This window comes from Leuciscus leuciscus, assembly GCF_965113295.1.
Source record: "Leuciscus leuciscus genome assembly, chromosome: 23".
Taxonomy (NCBI): Eukaryota; Metazoa; Chordata; class Actinopteri; order Cypriniformes; family Leuciscidae; genus Leuciscus; species Leuciscus leuciscus.
The window spans coordinates 16,828,896-16,854,291 of NC_138747.1; the positions used below are offsets into that span (position 1 = coordinate 16,828,896).

The window sequence follows — 25,396 nt, forward strand, 5'->3', positions numbered from 1 at the left end:
TAAAAATACAGATGTTCTGATAAATAGCATAAAAACATACAAAGCAACAATTTAGTAGAAAGGTGCATCCACTCCATGTCCGAATTACTGTAATTACAAGATTTTGTTCACACTTTAAGACATTTTTCTGAGAGTTCTACCTTATACCACCTGACCACTGCAATGTCATAGAGAATCATTCAAAATGGCATCGGCTTCGGCAGTAAAATGTAGTGTAGCAGTTATTGTGCGATATTCAGTGTTATTATTCATATAACTGACTATTCTTAATGTCTTAAAATCACCAAAATCACATATTTAAAAAATATTTCCTTGAAAAAAAGTTTTTCGTGCCTTAAAATAGCTTGAATGTGCCTCATTTAGTATCCGCGGTTCATTGAATATGCTAATTAGCCCCGCCTCCACTCACTCACTCCAGCTCAGAGATCCACTCGATGATGATCATATCATTTCTGTGATTGGTTACAAGGTAGATTGTGATATATTCCCCAAAAAACTAATTTATATTTAAAAAAATAAAGAATACATTCAAACTCAAATTACGCAGATTGTAGAATGTCCACGATGTCATTTAGTACAGTAATTACGGCATGGTGTGAACGCAACATTATTCACAAATAAATTGACTGGTTCTTTTAAGTGAACCACAAACATACAACACGACCAGTCTAATTCACTAACAAATGACTCTTATGAGAGTCAAATGACTCTAAATTCATATTATAAATAAAATACACACTAAAGTGAATAGCAGAAATGTAATAAAATCGAATAAGTATCTGTACATATGGCTATATGTACCATAGATATTCTGTTTTATCGTCCAGCATGTAAAAAAAGCCTGATTGCAACACCAATAATAATAAAAGCATTAATGCCAAGCATTTTATTTTCCATTATCTTGCAATCAAACCACAAACCATCCCATTCTGCTACAACAGGAAATTAAGATGAGCTCATTGTGACAGAATCACCTCGCCCAGCCCTGATCTCCAGTCAGTCAGCGGTGTACGGGTCTAATAACACCCCTATTAATGGCTCTATAAACACTGCATGCTTACCAGAAGCTTACTAAAGTAGATTTCTGATCAGAGACAGGTCTTACATCACTGTAACACTCTAAAGGAGGCAACTTACACTATATCTAACCAAAGCTCCAATTGATTTCACTGCAACTGAAGGTTCATTAATGCTAGCAATGTTGCGATGAGCTCATACTCTCTCAGTGGGCTGCTGCATCACCATGGTCTACCCGTACGCGGCTGTAGTCTGGGTTGGGGTAGCAACACTTCAAAGCTTGGAGGACGGCTAGCTCACAAGCGCATGGTTGCATTGATTGCCGATGTTTTGGTTGGTGTGGTTAGAAGCTCTCCGCAGAGCTCTGAGTCTGACACACATGGAAGCACTTTCTGGCTTCACTAGTCTGCAATTGGAGCCATTACAGTAATTACAGCTTTAAAGCCAGGCAATTTGTACAAGGCATGCAGTAGTGAAACTGCCAGAGTTGTTGCCCTTTATGCAAGCATAGCCGAGCCCCTTTGCCTTCTCTGGGCTTTTTTTTGCCCCGGCTTCTCTTAAGAGTTTTAAATATTGTAATCTGGGAAGGGATTTTAGGAATTCCTTGAAGTCGTAGAGTCTATTGTGTGTACTGCCTAAAAAAAGTTAATCATCAACTGAAGAAATTTCAGAAAAGTTTTAGTTGGAGAGAGGAAAGAATATTATTATGAAGAGAGAGATTCACATGATCACTTAATGGGCATCTGTGCAAGGAACAATAATGATTGTCCACTTTTTCCACAGACATTTTAGTTTTTGTCATCCAATTTCATTAAGAAAAGAAAAAAATATTCAATGAAGAGTTGTTGGAAATAAAATATTTGAAGCACAAACCAGAAAAAACAACAAAAAAAACCAACAACTTATGAATGAACAACAGTCCCACGAAGCAATGCAAATTTAACAATAAAGATTTTAAGGGTCAGTAAGAATTTTGAAAGAAGTCTCTTATGTTCACTAAGGCTGAATTTATTTGATAAAAAAAAAAAACAGTACAACAGTAATATAGTGAAATATTATAACAATCAAAAAAAAAAAAAAAAATTATTTAAATATATTTTAAAATATGATTTATTCCTGTAATGGCAATACTGAATTTTCAGAATCATTACTCCAGTATTCAGTGTCACATGATAATTCAGAGTCACATGATAATTCAGGAATCATTATAATATGCTGATTTGCTGCTCAAGAAACATTTCTTAATAATATCAATGCTGAAATCAGTTGTGCTGATTAATATATTTGTGGAAGCAGTGCTAAAAAAAAAACTTGATTCTTTGATGAATACAAGTTTCAAAAATAGCTAAATGTATTTAAAGTTTTTGTAATATTACAAATACCTTCACTGTCAATTTAATGGGTCCTTGCTGAATAAAAGTATTAACTTCTTGAAAAAAATAAAAAAATAAAAAAATCTTACTGACCCCAAATTTTGGAAAGGAAGTGTGGTTGTGTGTTTCTTAAAAGGGGCTTATAATGTATGGGCGAAAAAACATGTTAACTGAGGAATGCAGTATCAGGACACTCACCCAGCTATTCCTCGGCTCCTCCACACCTCGTACAAAACCACTGGGATATTTCCACTGGCTGTGCTCGTCCCAGCCTGACGAAAAGAGACAAAACACAGTAATGATGGATGATCCGTCTTTAAGCTTCCTGTCAAACATGTAAACACACACTGTGTTTTGTCTTCCTTTCGATTCTGCTCTGTTCCTCGTATACTCTACCGTCTCCACCTGTTCAACAGCTCTCCTTTCTGCTCATTCTATATTTATAGTCCCTCTTCTGCAAACCCACAGCACCATCTTCAAAACAGCCATCTATATCAGTGAACCGTGAAGGAGAGTTAACGTAACAACTGTGTGTTTTACACTGGCACAACACTTTCTGAGGCTAATTTCGATGGCTCTATATTTAGACTGGGTTAGTTTTTCATATTTCAGAGTTTAAGTTGTTGAGTTGACTGTACATTGAGCAGCCCCGTAACACTGCAGTTCCCCACAGGGCTTGGAAAACCGCCTGGAGTGTCTGTAGGCCAAAACACACACAGTACAGCAGACCTGCCTGAACATGAGGTCTCAATTTCTTTGATTGGTCAAATGGACCAAGAGAGAGAGAGAGAGAGAGAGAGAGAGAGAGAGAGAGAGAGAGAGAGATTTGGGCAAACACAAGGCGACCTGAAGTGACCTGAAGCATGCATGACACATCACTCTGTCAGCCAATGGCGTGAGTCAGGTGCAAAAAAGACCCTTCACTCACTTTTCTACTTCTTCAAGGAGCCAACAGTTTATTCAAATGCAAAATTAACTCCATTTATAATGTTTGTCAAGTATAAATGTAGTTTTTCTTGACCATTCCCATCCTCTCTCTGACCATTAGAATTAAACGTTTGTGTTACCGTACCCTTAAGATTTTATACCTCTTATGACTGCATACTGGCTTAGTCCACACGGTTGTATTTGTAAAGGGACAGTTCACCCCAAAATGAAAATTTATTTTCTTTCCTCTGTGGAACACAAAAGAAGATATTTAGAGAAATGTTTTTTTTTTTTTTTTTTTTTTTATATGAAGTCAATAGGGTCAAATGTTGTTTGGATTCCAATATTCTTCAAAATATCTTCTTTATGGTCCACAGAAGATAGTCAGTCATACAGGTTTGGAACAACATGAGGGTGAGTAAACTAAAAATGATCAAAGTTTTAACAGTAAAAGACTGCAAAAATGCTTCGGTAAGACACATGATGAACTTTGATTCATCATGTGTCTTTCTCTTAAAACACCTGTGTTTTTAAAGGGATAGTTCACTTTGAAATTAATTTTTGGTATGTTTTAGCTTACCTCAAGGGCATCCAAGATGTAGGTGTCTTTTTTTCCGCAGTAGTTTCAATTTTGATATTTTTAGGTCAAACCGTTCTTGTCTGTCAGTCATATAATGCAGGTCTATGGTCATTATCTCAAAGAGCATGCACAGAGTCCAAATTAAAACAATTCCCCGTCGTCCAAATTAAACAATTCCCCATCGTAAGTACACATTGATGGCCTAAGACACGAAACGAGCGGTTTGTGTGAGAAAACAAACAGTATTTATATCGTTTTTACCACTTATACGCAGCCATGTCCAAGTGATCTGATCTGACGTGTACGCAGACTGGTGCATAGATATATACACACTAGATGTCGCCTTGTCTACGGCAGTTCATTGGAACGAATGTCTTTAAGGCGACATCTAGTGTATATATCTATGCACCAGTCTGCGTACACGTCAGATCAGATCACTTCGACATGGCTGCGTATAAGTGGTAAAAACGATATAAATACTGTTAGTTTTCTCACACAAACCGCTCGTTTCGTGTCTTAGGCCATCAATGTGTACTTACGATGGGGAATTGTTTAATTTGGACGACGAGGAATTGTTTTAATTTGGACTCTGTGCTTGTGTTTTGAGACAGTGACCATAGACCTGCATTATATGACTGACAGACAAGAACGGTTTGACCTAAAAATATCAAAATTGAAACTACTGCGGAAAAAAAAAACACTTACAGTACATCTTGGATGCCCTTGAGGTAAGCTAAAACATACCAAAAATTAATTTCAAAGTGAACTATCCCTTTAAGGTGGCTGTTTACTCACAGAGGATGGGACAAGTTGCAGAAAACTATGCTACTACTGTTACTACTGTACTATGTTATTACTATTGTGATCAGAGTTGTGATGTTATGATAACTCTAAACAATGAATTGGTTATCCGAGTGAGGTTCCCTTCATTGCAAAGACTATGTGCGTGTCTATATGTATCTTCACAATTCATCGCATCTTTCCATTTTTTTAAATCTTGGTTTAATGATACGTTCCCGCATTAATGAGTCAAATGCTAAACATGGCTCTACTGTTGGGTCCATCACTATAGCTCTGTTCTAAAACCTGGTGATCTACATAGACAGCTGACTTACTATGGAACCTCATAGGTGACAGATTAGGAACAAAATAAGCAGCAGTTAGCGGTTCTCAACTGATTTCTACATTGTTTACAGCTATTCGTTGGCAGGTTTCTAAGGGCACAATAGTCTAAAACTACATTAGAAATCGCATACTAGTCTAGTAGGTACTACATTAGTTTTAAACTTTGAGTTAAAAAGTAGGTTACACTTTATTTTAAGGTGACGTAGTTACATTGTACATACTCTAAGTACTGAATAATATTAATTAACTACATGTACTTACTATAGAGTTACAGTTAGGGTTTAGGGTTCATTATTTGTAATTATGCAAATGTACTGTTATTACTATAGTAAGTACATGTAGTAACGTGTAACTAGGTCAACCTTAAAATAAAGTGTTACCAAAAAGTATGTTCCATATATTATGAATGTGTGTATTTTGAATGAAATTTGGATGCACCAAATCTGACATGTTGTCTTGTCACCGTCATGTGACCTACGGCATCAGTTGCATCACTTCACTGCCATTCACAATTCCTCTACCGGATAGCATGGGATGTTCATCGGATGCACATACTATGAATTTAGACATACTACTCTTTTTGTGTAGTTTTTCAATACTATATAATATGGAAGTAGGTATAATACATACACAAAAGTGAATAAGAATCAAATCAAATAGAAATCTGAATCGTATCAAATTGATAGCATATGCATCAGAAAATCTGTATTGTGTTCTGGCCGTTTTCTAATTGGTCCAATCAAAAGAGCCCACTTACAAATTTCTATAGGTATGGCTTGGGTCCCTTCGGGAGAATTTTTTCAGCAACAAAAAATATTCTTTGTCTGATGAAGAGCCTGTGTGCTCAAAACCTCAACTGTGTGAGAGTCTGTTAATACATTTCTATATTTTTGGAGTTGTGGTGTGCCGACTTTACACTTTTTTATATAGACTTAATATTAGATATTATATATAGAAGCTGAAGTTGCATCAAACTTATAATGCTGCCTAGATTTTGGAACAGAACATCTGCACCAGATAACAAGTCTGCAGCCTTGCAGCTCTGAAGTGCAGTTCCGTTCCAGTCCATAGACAACTGGAAATTACACTTGAATATACAAACGTCTTGTGACATCTAACATGCAGTCTCGACTGGACAGCGGACAGTAAGAGGGAGTGCATTTGTGCGTCAGAAGCGTCCCTGGATAACCCTGCTATTGGATCAAGCTGTGTCTACTAAGGCTTTTTCTTCACTCTCTCTCTCTTCTGTTGCTTTTGTCTACATTAGGGCCGTTTGTTTGCTCACCTTGCGCTCCATCTGGGAGGCATCAGGAGACAGATTTAAACAACAGTTTCAAAGTCTCACCTTAGCCAACATTATCCAAGTCTTCGCCACATCTAGCGGAGTCGTGATGAAGGCTGCTACTCCACCTGAAAAGAGACGTTTTGTTTATCAGCACACAAACACAAACAAGGACTAATTACAGTGTTAATCATGTTATAATTACCACCGAGAATAAATGTAAATATGTGCCATGAGATCAGCACTGATCACCCGATGGAAACGTTCTGGAGAAAAATAGCGAACGCGGATACATTTTTCAAACTAGCCTGGCACTGTCAAGCACCCGTAAACACTCATGCACATTCATAAACTTGTTTTGGCGTAAATGAGAACAGAAAGAAGTTCCCTCTCTCTTTTCTAATAGGGGATCGGACAAACAACAGCATCAAGCTTTAAACGTTCTTCTCAACGCTGAAATAAACCATTAGTTCTCCCATAAAGCCTTCACTTCACTAACCAACAATTAAAAATGTCCCAAACACAAGTGATGTGTTTTTAGAGAAATGTTCCAGGAACAGGCTGTCGATTACCACTGAATATAACTTTGACTCAAACCTTAGATTGTAAAAACAAGCAAAAAATAACATGCAAGTACATTAATGGTTCCATTGTAATTATAATGTATACAATGGAAATTAATTCTTCCATACAAAAAATTCTAAATTTGAGTGGGAAAGTTGTTACCTTAAGTAGCAGTCGGGCAAAATGTCTTGGCTAAATTATGGTGACGTGTTACCAACGTAATTCCTAACTGATTTTTTTTCTTTATGTAAACAACAGTTTCACCCTGATTTAAACCTTAGTCAGGTTAGACGCCATATTGAATTTAGCACGGATGAAAATAAAAGGTGTGAGGGATAGACATACAGTCTTTACAATGGCACACACAGTATAAAGGTCCTAGATCATGTAATATTCACAACTCACAAATTTTAAAACTGTTTTATGGTGTTCTTGTCTAGTGATTTTGTTTTTTTGAAAGACGTTTCATCAGCTGAACAGTCGGTATGTCGTCAAACAACAGTATAATCCATTGAAAGCACTGTATTCTCTCCCTCACAGCCTCATTTTTATTCCTGTCAAAAATTCTATAAAAATATGGAGCTACCCTGACTAAGATCTATTCTTTTGTTCCTTGCTGGCTGAATGATCTTCTCAATCCTACCCAAACAGCTAAGTATCTTGCCATTTTCTTTTGCAATTTTTTGGGTACTTGACTGAATCCTCTATTAAAAAATATATATATATATATATATATTTTATAATAAATTTAAAAGAAATGAATAAAAGAACAATTACTTCTCTCGCCATTTCTTTCTTTCATGACTATACTAGCCCATTTTCCCCTTAAACTCTATTCAAAAGCATCTGCTACATGCATAAATGTAAATGTTTTCTTGTGCATATAAAGAAGTAGTTACCAGATTTACCAGCTTTACATGATCATGGTAATGGAAGGAGCATCGATAATAGGATATAACTCTGGACAAACAAGGTTAGCACGCGTTTCTACGTCATTAGATTCATGCCACCCCACATAATGTTTACGCTTCATGGCTATACTTTCAAAAAAGCAATGCCTTCCATTGTAACTGAATTACTGTATGCTGTTTTTGCTTGGCTTAACTTCAGTGGTAATCAACAGCAAGTCAAAGATGTGACATTGTACTGTATTCCCAATCTTGTACTAAACCAAGAACAACACTCCTTAAAAAGTAAAAGGACACAATATTGGAGATGGAGAGAGATTGGGAAAAGAACGCATTTCTCATTTGTTCTCTTGAGGCTTGCAGCTGTGGCAGTGATGGCAAGCAAACGCAAACATACAATGCATCACAATTCACATTTGTTTGGGTGATTTCACAACAACGCTAACAACCGCAGTCCACCTAAAGAGATACATCTGTGCCAAAGCAGCACATGTGCACACACAATCCGAATCCAACATCACACCCCAGGTGGCGTGGCTGGCAGCCATGTTCTTTCCCCTTTGGCTGAAGCATCCTTGTCCCTCCATTGTGTCCCAGTACCTGATGAGTTATCACTCTGGACAGAGATGGTGACTGGGGAATTAGACAGCTGCAAGGGCTTCTGGGCCAGACTTGAGCTCCTTTAGAGTAAACTCTGACGCTAGTTCGTAAACTCTATGACTGCTGACAATAGCTACGAAAGTTACAGAGCATGATGCAGGGGCAATAAAAGGTCAATGCTGCACACTTCCTCTACTGACTCTCCACCTATAATTAGCTCTTTCATTCCCTCTCTTTTGGTGCACACCAGCTGATGAACAACCTGATATGACCATCTTGACCTGTGTGGAATTAAACAGGAATGCAGCTGGGTAAATTTTGGATATTCCTGGCATTGGACCCCATCCCAACTCCCTATATCTCGTTCTCCTTCGCTCTCTTTCCCAGACCTCTGTGCCGAGGCTAATCCCACACACCTGCGAGAGCTCCGCACACCGCTGCCTGCCAAGAGTCCAGTCGTCCCCCCTGCCTCCTCCACCACACGGCCTACAGAGAAAGAGAGAGAGAGAATTAGGGATTATTACATTTACCAGTAACATTTATAAAAAAACATTTTTTTTAAATCCCTTGGGTTTGTATGTATGGAAACTCAACAGGACAGCTATCTTAATGTCCACATCTCCAGTATGATGCCAAGAGTTTCATTTTCCCCACAAGGAATGTTGACAAAATTTGAAAGAAAGAAATCTTCCCTGACTTCTACAGCTCAGCACTTTTGTGTACACACATGCTAACTCTATCAATCCCTGGAAAACACTTCTTTCATGCTGGTTCAGAGTTTCCCAACAAACGAGAGGAAAACGGTATTGAGCTTTGATGAGTGTCACAGATGGAAGATTATGAGGAAAAGGGGAAATACTAGTGCTGGCTAAGATATTAGATCTGTTCCAAAACAGCTTATTTGTGCCCTGTTCTATCTACTAAAGAAGCATCCAAACTGACATAAAATATAAGGAAAATCATTGAAGCGATTCTCAAAGATAACTTTATTTGAGTGCTACTTACTTGCAATCACGGTGCTATCAACTTTGATGTTAGCATGTTGCTAAGCTAACAAAAAAGGTAACACTTTATTTGAATGTGTCCTTGTTACACGTTACACGTAGTTACTGTAGTAATAACTATAAATTATGCTTAATTACATGCAACTAACCCTAAACCAACCCCTTTTCCCAACCCTAACCCTATAGTAAGTACATGTAGTTAATTATTATTACTCTGTACTTAAATGTATAATTACACTAACAATGCCACCTTAAAATAAAGTGTAACCCCCCCCTAAAAAAAACTAAAAAAAAAAAACTAATAAACTCTAAACAATGTTTTTGTGTGAAAAGTAGAGGGTCTAAGCTTTGTAAAGTTATCACATATGACTGTTAATGGGACTTTTACATTTTAAAGGATTATCGTAATAACCCAATTCCGAACCCGGTACTGAGTTTATGACTTTAAGGGGTTAAACAAAATATAAGCATGTGCATAATCAACGTTTCTTTCAATGCTACCGTTTAAAAGTTTGGGGTAAACAAACATATTTTTATGTTTTTAAAAGAAGTCTCAAATTCTGACCAAAGCTGCATTTGTTTGATCAAAAATACAGTAAAAACAATAATATTGGGGAAATATTAGAATTTAAAATAACGGTTTTATATTATATTATATTATAATTTTATTAGTATAATTTATGTGTTTTGTTTTATTCCTGTGATGCCAAAGCTAAATTTTCAGCAGCCATTACTCCAGTCTTCAGTGTCATATGATCCTTCAGATCCTTTTTTTTTGTGTGGAAAATTTGATACTTTGATAAAGAGAAACTTCAAAACAGCAGCATATATTTGAAATGGAAAGAATTTTCAACATTATAAATGTATTTACTGTGACTTATGATCAATTTAACACATCTAATGCTGAATAAAAAATATTAAATTGTTTTGTTTTTTTGAAGACAACAAACCTAATACTGTATTTTGCATTCTCTAGTAGTCGCAATGCATTCTGGAATTGTCTTCTCTGGAAAGCATACATGTAATGCTGCCTTCATGTTTGGCAATAATAAGGCATCTTAGAAACCAACATAATGTTGCGTCCGTTTAGAAGAGTATTTATAAAGCTGTCTAGGCAGCCGGCACACTCGGTTTTGGAACAGCGCTACTGTGTTTTTGAGACGGGTAAGACAGGTTTGACAGGATCTCAGTCAATTGCACAATTTGTACTAATTTTAGGATGGCTAATTGTAGTTTGAACTCATAGTATTTAAAGAGGTGAAGTAGGAGGGAAGGAATGTGGTAAGTTAAAGAGAAATGTGTGTGAGGACTGTTGAAGAAAGGAGCAGGGAGTTTCAGTGAGTTCACGTGTTTGTTGGTTTTATGTTGTGTTTGGTGGGAGTTATTATGCACCCAGGCTGCAAATAATTGCTGGAGTTTTCCTACGACCTCAGACCAGGAGCATCTGATGGCTAAGAAAGGAAAACAATTGAAGCACAGCATGAAGTAATTATGAATGATCCTCTTCAACTCTGTGCACAAGAACACACACACATAAATGTTCTCTTCGTCAGTACATCATGTGTGTTTCATTAGCTGTCAGATTAAGGAAGAATCTTTGTTTTCAAGTTCAAAGAGCTTGTGCTGGAAAACATCCATTCCTCCTCCTCGTCAAACTCACTGAAAACAAACTGGAAGCAAGTTCCCCTCAAAACAAAATGACTGACCACTGATCTACAAGCTAGGATGTACCTGACACGAACTACATTTGACACAAAAGCCCCTTTCACACAGAGATTCCGGAAAATACACGGATAAAGTGACCCGGGATTTGACCCGGGTTCGTTTGATTTTGGTTCATTCACACTGCCAGTGATTTTCCGGAATCAGAGAGTGCGTTCACACACAACCCGTAAAAATGTTTCACAGCTGGCGAACGATCCCGCGCTTCAGCGTCATCACTACGACACGGCATTATTACGGCTTTTGTTCACACAGCGCGCGTTCCGGAACTTAACACGGCAATGTTACTAGTTCCCGACCCGGCATCGATCCCGGCATAAATCCCGGGTCGAGTTTGCGTTCACACAGAAGGCGCTCTGGCAATTTGCCGGCAATTTCCCGGGTTCAAAGCGCTGTGTGAAAGGGGCTAAAGACAGGTGTTACATTCAACTGCAATTATATTTTATCATTAAAATTACATTAAAAAAACATGTTGTTGCCTTCCAAAATATGTCAGAATGCCTTTATAATGCAATGCAAGTACAGTATGTGCTGCATTCTCTGTGTTGCTACATGTGTGCAGTATAGTGGATATTACTAGCATGTCTTCTTAAGACTTCTTAGCATGTCTACTGTCCTCTTCTACTAGTTTTACTTGATCTTAGTGCTGCGTTCGATACTATAGATCATACATTACTCTTAGATCGACTACAAAATTATACTGGTGTTCAAGGACAAGCACTAAGCTGGTTCAAATCATACCTATCTGACCGCTACCATTTTGTCTATTTAAATGGAGAAAAATCGATCATAACTCCAGTAAACTATGGAGTGCCGCAGGGATCTGTGTTAGGCCCTCTGTTATTTTCAATATATATGATGCCACTTGGAAATATTATAAGGAAACATGGAATTAGTTTCCATTGTTATGCTGATGACACTCAAATATATATTTCATCACGGCCGGATGAAAACGCTAAATTTTCCAAATTGACAGAGTGTGTTAAAGATATAAAAGATTGGATGACGCGTAATTTTCTTTTATTAAATCCAGACAAGACAGAGGTAATACTTATCGGTTCAAAAAAACGCCCACAAAACCTCGCACAATACAACTTTAACATCATAGGATGTCCTGTTACTTTATCCTCTACAGTAAAAGACCTGGGTGTTATATTTGATTGCAACCTGTCTTTTGAAAATCATATTTCATGTTACAAAAACAGCCTTTTTCCACCTTAGAAACATTGCTAAGCTACGTAATATGCTATCAGTTTCTGATGCAGAAAAGTTAGTCCATGCATTCATGACCTCGAGACTGGATTACTGTAATGCTTTATTAGCTGGTTGTCCTGCATCCTCAATAAACAAGCTACAGTTAGTCCAAAATGCCGCCGCTAGAGTTCTTACGAGATCAAGAAAATATGATCATATAACACCGATTTTATCATCACTGCATTGGTTACCTATAAAGTTCCGTATTAATTACAAGGTATTGCTACTGACTTATAAAGCCCTAAACGGCTTAGCTCCAGTCTATTTAACGGATCTTCTATCGCCCTATAATCCATCGCGCTCTTTAAGATCACTAAATTCAAGGCTTTTGGTCATACCTAGGATATCCAGAACCACCAAAGGAGGGAGAGCATTTTCACATTTGGCTCCAAAACTCTGGAATAGTCTTCCTGATACTGTTCGTTGCTCAGACTCGCTCTCCCAGTTTAAAACTAGATTAAAGTCGCATCTCTTCAGCCAGGCATTCATATAATCCTACAGTTCAAACTACAATCCGGCCTCTAGCTCATAAATGCCAGAGGAGAACTGGCCCCTGACTGAGCCTGGGTTCTCCCAAGGTTTTTTTTTCTCCATTAGGTCACCTGATGGAGTTTTAGGACACCATTAGGTCACTTGATGGAGTTTTTCGGTTCCTTGCCACTGTTGCCTTTGGCTTGCTCAGTTGGGGATATTTTGGGGATATTTAATTTAATTTTATCAATCAATAAATTCCTATTGAAACAAACTTTGTTGTATTATTTTAATTTAATACTGTGAAGCTGCTTTGATACAATCTGTATTGTGAAAAGCGCTATACAAATAAACTTGACTTGACTTCTATAGTCAGTTTTCTCTTTTATGTCAGCTACTGTCATGGAAGAGAAACAGCTTGTTGAGAGTCTATATTGAAGCAAATGTCCTTTAAGCTTAGTAAATATTTGTTGATCCATATTAGTCTGTTTTACCTATAATTTTAATAAATTAAAATTATGATTTTGGTTGACGAGAAAGAGTAAAATAAAAAATAAAAAAACAGAAGTAGTGGCAGATTTTCTTCTATATTGTGACGTACATCTGAGTGTAATAAAATAAAAAAAGAGAGGGACTTGGTCCCATATATCGGTTGTTGATTGGATTTCGACATGTAGCCGTTGCACTCAAAAACGAAGGAAGTTTAAACAGACATAATTTTGGCATACATCACCTGAGAGAAGTCTGTCATTTTATCATAAGATTAAGATATTTCAATAAAAAATATATATACTAATATTAACTAGTTTCTTATTAGCATGCATATTACTAGGACATTGGCTGTGTATTAGTACTTATAAAGCACATATTAATGCCTTATTTTGCATGACCATATTCTACATCCCTCAATCCTACCCAATACCTAAACTTAACTACCTTACCTACTATTAATAAGCAGTAATTAGGAGTTTATTGAGGCAAAAGTCGTAGTTAATAGTTAGTTAATAGTGAGAATTGGATCCTAATCTAAAGTGTGACCAAAATATTTTAAGAAAAACAAAATGTAAAAACTATACTTGTTGTGAACAACACCATGTTTAGTCACATTCAAATAAAAAAGAAGCAAAAATTGGCATGTGTCTTTAAATGAATGACTTGGAGTTTGTTTCACCACTGAAAGGTCGTGGATGGAGACATTTGTAGAGGTGAGCAGGTGGACTCCTTTCATGTGGAAAGATGGGGAGCTTGATAAACTGACATGGTCAGGGTAGGTTGTATGGTTTAATAAAGCACTGTGAGAAGCAGCGAGCCAGGCACTGGCAGCCTTGTGTGACAGGAACAGTGTGTTTAATATGATTCTGGCAGCAACTGGAAGCCACTGAAGAGATGTGAGTAAAGGTGTAGTGAGAGGATTTCTAGAGGTTAAACATGCTCAGAGCAGTAGGCAGTGGATGAGGAGCGAGTTGCAGGTAGTTGTGAAATATTTTGGGCCTTAAATGGGAAAAGAGGTTATTCAGGGATAAAGAAAGAGCCTGATTTGCTTGATTATTCCAACTCACAATGTTAAACCCACATCTGAGTCTGCCATTGCTTGAACATTTCATCTGATAATAAGTATAATAAAGTCTGACTCAACTAACTCTTTCGTTTAACCGAGGACATGCCTGAGATCAATTTAAAAACATTTATGTGCACAAATAGACCTTTTTCTAATCATACTTAAACACTAAACGCAAGATTTATTTACTATAGTCTTTTCCGGAAACACACCACCTTGGCCAGGCATTGCTCCAAATGTACACTTCAGCTTCAATTACTCAAAGCAAACTAAGACTTGCTCATGACACACTTGCACTTAATCATGGGAAAAAGTTTGATCCACTGACACATAAATGTCGAGTTGAGTGGGCACGGTGGGAAATAAATGGCCGGCTGATGTAATGACACAGCTGCTCAGTGGTTTTGTTACAGAGCAGTGCTGAGTTTAGGGGATTGTTGGTAGATAAACTTTGGGAATTGTGGGATACGCTGGAGAGAACAGATGGTTTACTGCGGCCTGCCACTTGGATGCCGGGGCTTAAATTGTTTTTGGTGCGAATGACTTGAGAAATGGTTTGGTGATACTTGGGGTTTGATTTCCCAACATGAAATGTTTGCCAGGATTGAAGATTGAGGGATTTTTTAAGTTCTCTGCGGCCCACTGCACTTTGTTGCACTCAATGTGCTCAAAAACAAAAATATTCGCAATAGTACACAAACATAGTACATCAAATCTTTTCAATCTTTTTAACCTCAGTGCTTTGGTAAATTATGTTAGTTTTTTCTTGCACGAACACTATTTATATAGTAATATTAATCTCCAACGCGGGTTACCGTAACATCCGCTCTCATGTCAACACAGCACGGATTCGTCATGATGCTCACGACTAAATTAATATTTTGTAAATAAAGTGGTAAATTATGTTTTTTGTACAAACAAAGCACTCACGTCGCTTCATAAAACTGAGGTTAAACCACTGGAGTCACATGGAATACTTTGTCTTTACTTCCTTTCTAGGGCTTGAAAGTGGTAGTTGCATAGGCTGTCAATGGAGGGACGGAAATCTCTCAGATTTCATCATAAAGATCTTTGTTTTCTGAAGATCAACGGGTCTTACAGGCTTGGAACGACATGAGGGTGAGCGTTAATAAGCAGTAGCATGCATACTATTTGCTACTGCCTTTATAAAAAAATTTACAAATTAAATTCTGTCATCATTTACTCCCCCTCATGTCATTCCAAACCTGTATGACTTGTTTTCTTCTGTGGAACATAAAATATGATTTGTAAATGTGTAAATGTAAATGATGACAGAATTTCAGATTAACTTATTTTCTGAGTTTCAGATGAACTATCCCTACACTGATTTTTGTTTTTTAATGGACAGTCCTACTCCATAGCCAAGAATATAAAACCACTGAAACCACTGGTGCTGTACCTGGTTGCCCCACAATGTCCAATGTAAAAAAAATGTAAAAAAATCTGCGTCCTAAATAAAAAATAAAAAACATTAGCTGAAAAACCCTACACCTTTTTTTTTTTTTTACACAAAAATGAGTTTCCAGGGCCATTCAATACTGAATGCACACTTGAAAGAATGTGGTATTCTTGGAAATAATCAATGAAGCGAAAGCAGTCGTTTAAAACCAACACTGGCATCCCATGCCATTGTCTCATCTACGCTTTCTTGCTTTTCAAAGCCATGCTCTTTTGAAAGACAGTTTAGCAAAGACTCACATTCCAGCAGCTCCACACAGATGGCCGGAGAGGCTGAAAACATGGACGAATGAAGGAGTGAGAAAATGCCTTTGAAAGTGCCACAAAGAGGCGGCCATGAATGACACTCCTTATTACGGTGGAGAATCGCGGTTAAAGCTCGCCCACAGCTGCACGTGCTATTGTCCTCGATGCCTCTCCTTCTCTGCTTCGCTCCGGTCGCTAGGCCAAGAGCGCTAATGGAATTTTCTGCTCTCGCCCTGGAGACATGATGTCATCCTCACAAACGGGGCCTTTTCTGAAGAAAAAATGACTTATGTGGCCCGGACCAGACAATGAAAAAGGAAATGGACATTTGGCTAAGACTCAAGGTTTGCGAGAAATTACGATTCCGCTTAACCACCGGTGAGGGCGACCAATAAAATGCATCGTCATTTTGAGAGCACCTAAAAAAAGAGAGTTATTAACCGGTATGGTGGCAAAGTGTTTGTAGTTTGAGTTGTAAATGTGTCAGACCATTACCAGGCCATTATTCCTTCATTTGATCAAAATTATGAGACCAAATTAGAGCGAAATTAGAGCAAGTGAAAAGTGGATTCATACCTTTAGGTACTCCCAGAGTGGAAACTGCACCAGCGAGAATGGAATCTGAAATCAAAAGAAGAGTTTTTTATTATATAGGCCAGAAAAGAAAATATTAACTGCGTTAAAGGGATAGTTCACCTAAAAAAAAAATATTAAAAAAAAATAATAATAATTCACTCTCCCTTACAGTATGTCGTTCCAATCTGCATGACTTCTTTCTTCAGTGGAACACAAAAGGATAAATGATGAAGAATTTACTAACTGCACAATGAAAGTGAATGAAGATTCCATAAAAGTATCACCACCATTTGTTAATATTTTTCCTTTGAAGACAAAGTCATACAGCTTGGAACGACATGAGGAAAAAAAATGTTTTGGGGGGGGGGTGAACTAATAAAACTCTTAAGTCTGGATACAAAGTCTGTCATACAGTGAGATAGAACACAGTTTGGGGGAATTATTATTATTTTTATTTTTTTTGACATTAATGAAAAACTGCCTTCAGAACAACCATAATAATGCCATTATGATGTTCAATACATACTGTAAGGGAGGGGGGAGAAAAAAATAAAGCGCACATGTCTTCTATAAAAGAAAATGGATTACTTGTGGCAACATGTTCAACCACAAGCATTGGCCATTTATCTCATGTGTCAAACTGTTTTAATACTGATGTCTGTACGTCTGGAAGTGTGAAGTATATATGAGAGAGAGAGAGAGAGAGAGAGAGAGAGAGAGAGTGAGAGTGTGTGTGTGTGTGTGTGTGTGTGTGTGTGTGTGTGTGTGTGTGTGTGTGTGTGTGTGTGTGTGTGTGTGTGTGTGTGTGTGTGTGTGTGTGTGTGTGTGTGTGTGAAAGACACAGAGAGAGATGATAAATAAATGAAGAGTCTGTGGTCACAGAGAGAGAAAAAGATAGAGAGAGAACAAAAGAGAGAGAGAGAGAGGTCGCAGAAATCTTCCTCTTCACCCAATCAGGCACAGCGGAGCAAAAAGAGAGGAAATCGATGGCACTGCTGAACCGTGGGTTGACAAAATCCCAAAATTATGTGACTGGCATAAAGACTGAGAGAGAGAGAGAGAGAGAGAGAGAGAGAGAGAGAGAGAGAGAGAGAGAGAGAGAGAGAGTGTGAGTGAGTGAGACATTTGCTAAGGTGTTCTGAATTAAGCCTAGGGCATTGCTAGGCAGTTATTACAATGTCCTGAGTGGTTTCTAGGGTGTTGCCAGGCAATCATTGCGGTGGTCTGAGTGGTTGATACAGTTATGCTAGGGAATTCTGAGTGGTGCTGCTGTTTTTTTAGCCAGTTGCTACGTTTTTTTTTTTTTTTAAGTGATGGTTTAAGGGGTTGCCAAGAAATCAATAAGATGTTTAGAGTGGTTGCTCGAGGTCAATAAGGTGTTGCTAGGGAATTCACTGTGTTACTAGTGTGTTTCTAGGCAGTTGCTAAAGTATTTGTTAAGGGTTTTCTCGAAACATTTGGTAAGGTGTTCAGAGTGGTTGTTAGGATGTTGCCAGGCAGTCAATAAGGTGTTTTGAGTGGTTGATAAGGTGTTGCTAGGGAATTCTGGGTGGTGCTAGTGTGTTTCTAGGCAGTTGCTAAAGTGTTTGTTAGGAGTCTTGGGCAGGCAGATATTATAGTGTTCTGATTGGTTGCTAGGGTGTTGTCAGACAGTAGCTAAACTGAGTCCAGGGCATTGCTAGTCTGTTGCTACAGTGTTCAGAGTGGTTACTATGGTGTTGCTAGAGTAGTACTAGCGTGTTTCTTGGCAGTTACTAAGGTGTTCTGAGTGGTTGCTAGTGCATTACTAGACAGTTCCTCAAGTCTATATGATGTTCTAGGGCAGGGGTATCCAAACACTGTCCTGCAGAGTTTAGCTCCAACCCCAATTAAACACACCCGAACCAGCTAATCAGTGTCTTACTAGGGCCTTAAACTGAGATCAGTATAAGAAACTCTGTGCTCCATACAAAACTCTTTATTGGAAACATCTCATTGGACAAATAGAGTGTAATCTAATACAATAAAAAAGGCTGACGGTGAAAACAAAGCCCTCATTGGTTTTAGTTGGAAAAGCGTCCAAGTTTTGACAAAAATTAACATAACGAACACAATGAAGCAGCATTGCAAACGCTGCGTGGGCATCATGCACACTGCCAGAACGTTGCATCTCTGATTTCAAAACAAAGAACAGATTGGTGCAATGTGACCTGATGCTGGGGAGTGTGTGTCTTTGTGCGTTTTTCTACAAAAACTAAATCAGCCACCTGTCTTTTATTACCAACATGATAAATTCAGCGTCTCGGTGCTCAGGAGGAGTGGAACGCTCAGAGGAATCTGCTAAAACAGAAACGAGGCACAGCTGATTTATGCATAAGTTTAACACTTCTGGCAGAGACGGGGCGCCTGAGCAACGCAGATGGTCAGATTTATATTGAAAAGGCCGTAATGGATGAGAAAAGAGAGCGGATGACGGATATGGAAAGACAGAAGGATAGAAAGCAGGTTTTTGACCAAAGGCCAGAAAGCTTCTTCACAAGGAAGAGTCGATCCAGTGGATGACGGCTGTGTGGTCTGACTGCTGACCAGCTGTACCGATATCAGTTTAAGCACATTAGCATCACGCTTTTTCCCTTTAGTGCATTTATAATGTAAGTTAAGGTTTTCTGCACCAAAAAAACAAGCCATAACTGTGTTGTGTGGGATTGTCGATTTGGAGATAATGGAGAAACAACAACATCAAACACTCTTCTCTGCTGTCAGTGTCGCTATCACGGTGTGTAACTGTCAGGTACGTTATCATTGAGAGATAGGGCTGGCTGTGTGTTTGTGACGGGGTTACCCATGGGAATATTAGTATTCTGTTGTGTTCTTCACTGTCAGGCTCCTGGCCGCCAGTGTGATATCTGGGAAAACAGATGTCAAAATGCATTTAAATGAAGCTTGATTGGAAGGGTGGCGCTCGGCATGCTATTTGACAAATGGCTTTAATAGGTCAGACGGTACTGGATGAATACTAATGAGAGGAGAAAGGATCAATCTGAAATCGGATTCAGTTCGATTGGATTCATTTAAATCACATTCAATTTGAATTTGTCTTGATTAAAATGCAATGCAATGTGTTTTACTTCATTTCAATCTAAATATTGGACTATGTCTATAATTTGCATGAAAGCCTATCTGATAGTGTTGTCTGTCACCTTTTTATGAACTTTTATGAAGCATTAAAGAAAAACGGAATAAAATTAATGTAATAAATAAAATAAAATGATATTACTAATAAATATTAAAACACACTAATAAATGTCTGCATTAAATTAATATGAAACCTAGGGGCCTTTAAAAAGACAGCAGAGGCACAAACAACAGGAGTGTGTTTGATAAAAATGAAAATAAATATTAAAACAGTGTTTGGACATTTCATCCACACTAAATGTATAAATCTATTGGCATTAAATTAAAATCAAACTAATGGGAAATTAAAAGAAAGATAGAGGTACACTTTTAAAAAACACTATTTCACAAGAAAACAGAAGCTTGTTTGATAAAAATAAATATGTATGGATTAATAATGTTAATAATAATAATAAAAAAATGTGAATAAATATTAAAGCAAAGTGTTTAGACACTTCATTCACACTTGTATTATTTTTCCTGTAAAATTATGCTAAACTGTATTTTATTTCATCCATTTATGTATATATTTGTTAAGCAGAAGCATAATATGACGTAGTCTAACAGCTTAATAACAGAAAAAGCATAAATATTCAATTGAAAGTGAAGGGGAGTGAGATATATGCAGTTAAAATAAACGAGAAAAAGGAAATAGCCATTGTAAAAGCTTAAATAGTTATTTTAAAATGAAACCGTGAAAATAAAAATACTGTCCAATGGAAAGATTTTTTGTGTGGAAAAAACAGAAGAACGGTTTTGATATTGCAGTTCTGTCTACAGTGTGAGGGAAGACGGCATCTGCACAGTACTGAAATAAAAAGAAGAATTATTAAAGCACATTGGAAAGCGGATATTTCTCAACCCTAGAGGGACGACATACTGATCACTCCAGAGACGCTCAGCGAAAGAAGAAAAGAGAGTGAGGCAGAGTGACAGGAAGTAGATGAGGGCCAGATGGATATGTCATCAGCATCACCGTGATTCAGCAGCGCTGGGTATGAAAACAGCAGACGGACTGGAGGAACCCACAGACTAACCCGAATTTATTACTGAGAGCTGTGGAAAACACTCGATTTTACAGGCCCTTCCAAACACACACACACACACACACACACACACACACAGTCCTAATACATACCGTGACAATGCATACTGAAAACATCTGCAAGTACAAACAGAAACCTGTGATTGTCTGTGAGTGTGCACACATCAAACATTGACGCAGTAACATTAAACATAAGAATATTTATCAGTCAAAGCTTTTAATTGACAGCTTGTTGAAGTGTGATGAGGAACAAATAGGAACAAATTGGGAGGTGGAGAGAAGGAGGGGTGACGACTTGAGAGAAAGAGGAGTTTTATTATGCAAAGCCATCTGCCAATGTCAAATATGTCACTAAACCTGTTTATGTCTTGAGTGATTTATGAGCCTCTTCACAGGTGTGTGTGCGTGCGTGTGTGTGTGTGTGTGTGTGTGTGTGTGTGTGTGTGTGTGTGTGTGTGTGTGTGTGTGTGTATCCGTTTGGGTGTCACATTTGTGTTTGTACAGGCGTGTTTGCTCACCACCGTCACGATACTTTGTGTGTGTGTGTGTGTGTGTGTGTGTGAATATGCATTCAAAACCTGAGAGAAGTGCGGAGCCCCTCATAAGATCTATTATCTCCAGATCTAAACCACTCTCTCACTCACAATTAGATATAAACATATCGCCATTACAAATTATATTATAAAATAAATATATAAAATATCTAATAGGAAAAAAAAATACATTTGAAATGTATATGTATATATATATATATATATATATATATATATATATATATATATATATATATATATATATATATATGTATGTATGTATGTATGTATGTATGTATGTATGTATATATATAATATATATATATATATATATATATATATATATATATATACATACACACACAATCGTATAAAGAAAGAAAACGCGTTGAGAGTCTATACTGTTGCAATAGTAACGACCATTTAAAAACCTAAAGAGAAGTGGTAGATTATTCCACAATCCTTTCCCTCTTTCTAGTCCCCGTTAAGAGTCTGGCAGAAGCATTTTGGACCAGCTGAAGGCGAGATAAACAAGATTGAGCAATCCCTAAATACAATGAGTTGCAGTAGTCCAGTCAAGTTGAAATAAATGCATGAATAATGGTTTCCAGATCCCTATTAGGAATAGAAGATTTTATTTTAGCGATCAGTCTGAGCTGAAAAAATTCAGCTTTTACAACTGAATTAATTTGTTTTTTCAAATTTAAGAGCCGGGTCAAAAATGACACCCAGATTCCGTGCATGAGTACCAACAGAGTTTTGAGAGGATGTTAGCACCTTCAGGCCATCCAAAAACCAACATGCACATTGAAAAAGCAAATGCGTGACTTAAGTAATTATAAAAATAATATAAATGTAACTATAACTGTCCTTATTATGCAGTATAGGTCTTAATGAGTCATTTTCATCGAGACATCAGTAGCTGTATTAATATCAGTGATATATATATATACATACATACATACACACCACACACACAGGATGGATGGACAACATGTACCAATTTCCAAGGACAATGAAAAACAAGACATGTTACTGTAGTAAAAACTATCAATTGTGGATAATTACACGCAACTAACCCTAAACCAAACCCTATAGTAAGTACATGTAGTTATTTGTCATTACTCAGTACTTAAATGTATAACTGCACTGTAACACGGACACTAGGATAAAGGGTAACCTTTATTTTAAATGATTAAAATCATTGCTAGGGACAATTCAGTCCAAACATGTCCATAGCGCCCCAACCAAATTTGACCCCCTTAGAGACTTCTTTCAAAAACATTTTTTTTTTTTTACTTACAACCCTCAAACTTTGAGTATTTTAATTACATTTAATTAAATCAATATTTGAATTCAATTTATATAGCAAATGTGGTCTTGGACCACATAAAGTAAAAACCGCATAATGTTAAAAAACTTGTTTGTACCCCTAATTCAGTTGGAGGATGGGGACACTACACAACCTTTATCAAAGGTTGATATTAACGGAGCAGGATCAGGATCACTGAACTTTTGTGAGGCTTGAAAATGTGATTTAAACCCCAGTGCTATAAAAACTCCTCTGGGAACCAGTTTAGAAAATAAATAAACACATAAATAATGGAAAAATCAATACGTTGAAAGCAAAGCCAGTGGGATGCCCCAAACACTTTATCAGAGAAGAGCGAGCGAGCGAGAAGCTGTGTTATGTTTCACGCTTCCCTATGGTCATAATCTTGGCTGAGAATAGAGAGGCCTGCTCCCTCATACAGAAAACACATGCAGCTCCCACGAATAAACGCACACATCACAACGTTAATTCAAAGTTAAATGTTAAGAGAGGTAGATTCAAAGTTTTGAATTCAAATCTAAGCAGCATTGGGCAGTATTTGCGCATTTCTGGCACATAAGTACGGAGAAAGCATGAATCAGCAGTGCTAAAAGTTCAATACTCTTTTGTGTTTGGATATGTGAATCCACTTGCTGTGGAATTCTGACAGGCTGAATGTTTTACATGAACACTTTCACAGACAGTGGTTGGAAAAGCCTGGAGCGCTAGAATGCTCAGATCGGCCAATCAAAAGGTGCAGAATGATGCGGCCGGCCAATCAGATTTCAGAAGCTCCCTGGTTTCCATCAGCGCCAGGGACAAGCAGGTTAAAATTCTAGGTAATAATATTCTAAACAAATTAAGACTTGTTCAAGGCTGGAGGGGGGAAGAAGGAGAAGAAATGAAGAGGCGAGGGAGGGGTTATGTGGTTAAGGACTGTTTGGAATCAGTGAGCTGGCAAATATTCAAGAGTGTAATTCCATTGACATGACCGAAAACGCTTCCCAGAACCGTCACATAATATTTACATTGTGGGGGGATTTTCTGGCCGGAGTTGCATTGTGCCGTCGCAGCAAGTGTGCCAGGCTGATGCAACAAGTGAACAAAAGAACAGTGAAAACATAGACCGCACCCCTATCAACAAGCTACCGGGCTACGGCCGAACCATTTGTTTCCTTTGTTCGCATTCGAACAGGTGAATGCCCCGACAACAAAATAGGAAATTCAAGTCCGACAGTGACCACTGTAAGCTACAGGTGCATGCGTGCACACAAACAAACACAGAAACTCGTCCGACTGGCATGGAGGCCCTTTCACGCGAGGCACCAAAGCGTGGAGCGGGGCCTCACACACAGAGCATGATGTCAGAGGAAATCTTTTAGTGAATCAATTTATAATCTGTGTGTATGTGACATCGGATGCCCCCCGGCCGCTCCAATTAGGTGCTGACAGCGGAGGCGAGATGGATAGCGGTCCTTGGGGGAACGCGGAAAGTCTGAGCAAGACAGAGAGAGAATTAAAGAAGTTAGAGATACAGAAGGTTTTCAAATTCAGACCTTTCCTATTGGTTACTAAAAGTTTTCAAACTAGGGTCCAATGACACCCAGAGGGCTGCAAGGAGGTGGCTGATAGTTTTTTTTGACTATCAAAGTTAACATAATACAGTATATCCATGAAACTAATACTACTCCATTTTGCAGTCTAAAGATTGGTCAGAATTCAAAAGATTAATTGTGATTATTTTATTCTAAAATAAAATCTTCAGGCAACAACATGTGGCATATGAACCAGCCCTGCAGGGCTTGAGAGGTGCATTTGCACATGTTGAACCGTACTGACATTAACCAACCAGCTGAAATACTGAGTATAAACTCAATGACCTCAGTCTGATAAAGATGTTTGGAACCTTATCTGGAAGACACTGTGCAGAAGGTGTGTATGAAACACTTCTCCAGTTTTGGTAAAAGTGCTCTTGTTCTACAAAGGCTTCTTCGTATCTGAAGAAAGGAGACAGATGAAGACTTGAAGCATATTTGATATTGGGCTAATAATAATTACTGCAAGATAAAAAACAGATCAACAACTTGCCATCATGCAGAATGATAACAGTACTGGTAAACTATACAAAGCCAAACATTCTCCTGAACGAATTAAAGCACACTAGCCGAACTGTTTTTACTACATGCGGCATTACATTAAAATACATTCAATGAGGGTGACTTCACAGAAGCAATGCTTGCAATGATGTTTTTTATTATGAGTGGTTGCTAAAGTGTTCTGAGTGGTTGTTAACATGTCGCTATGATGAGTGTTTACTAGTTGGTTGCTTACTGGCCCAAATCCCTCCTTGAATGTAAGACAATGGGACAGATTTGCTATCAGCGTAGAAGCGCAGTGGAAATTTCTGTGCGTGATCTACTGACGAAGTAGATGAAATTTGGATCATTTCCATAATGACCAACGCAATCTACCAGTTAGCGTCTGTTTGGTTCAAGAGATGCTTCTTTGTGGAGGTAAATAATGGCGCAAACCTTAGTAAATCACCTTGCATGATTCATTTAAATACTCTCCTCCCATAAGTTTTGCATCTGAAAGGGAAACTCCTACAAATGCAAACGCAATAAGGTCAGCCGCAAAAATAACCCTGTCCACACCTTTTCAGCACTA

The 25,396-nt window shown here is 37.8% G+C and overlaps 1 protein-coding gene and 1 long non-coding RNA gene across 2 annotated transcripts in view; one reads left to right on the top strand and one right to left on the bottom strand.

The window, feature by feature from the left end:
* slc25a26 (solute carrier family 25 member 26) overlaps nucleotides 1–25,396 on the bottom strand; it is a 58,772-nt gene that overhangs the window by 3,148 nt on the left and 30,228 nt on the right. The window contains exons 6-9 of the mRNA XM_082156304.1: nucleotides 16,687–16,731; nucleotides 8,793–8,862; nucleotides 6,368–6,432; nucleotides 2,589–2,662 (exon numbers count right to left, since the gene is read on the bottom strand). Coding sequence (XP_082012430.1) covers nucleotides 2,589–2,662; nucleotides 6,368–6,432; nucleotides 8,793–8,862; nucleotides 16,687–16,731 — 254 coding nt within the window. The remainder of the gene's footprint in view (nucleotides 1–2,588; nucleotides 2,663–6,367; nucleotides 6,433–8,792; nucleotides 8,863–16,686; nucleotides 16,732–25,396) is intronic.
* LOC309488219 lies at nucleotides 11,517–13,619 on the top strand. Its single transcript, XR_014202061.1, has 2 exons — nucleotides 11,517–11,729; nucleotides 13,200–13,619. It is a non-coding gene; the product is annotated as an uncharacterized lncRNA (long non-coding RNA).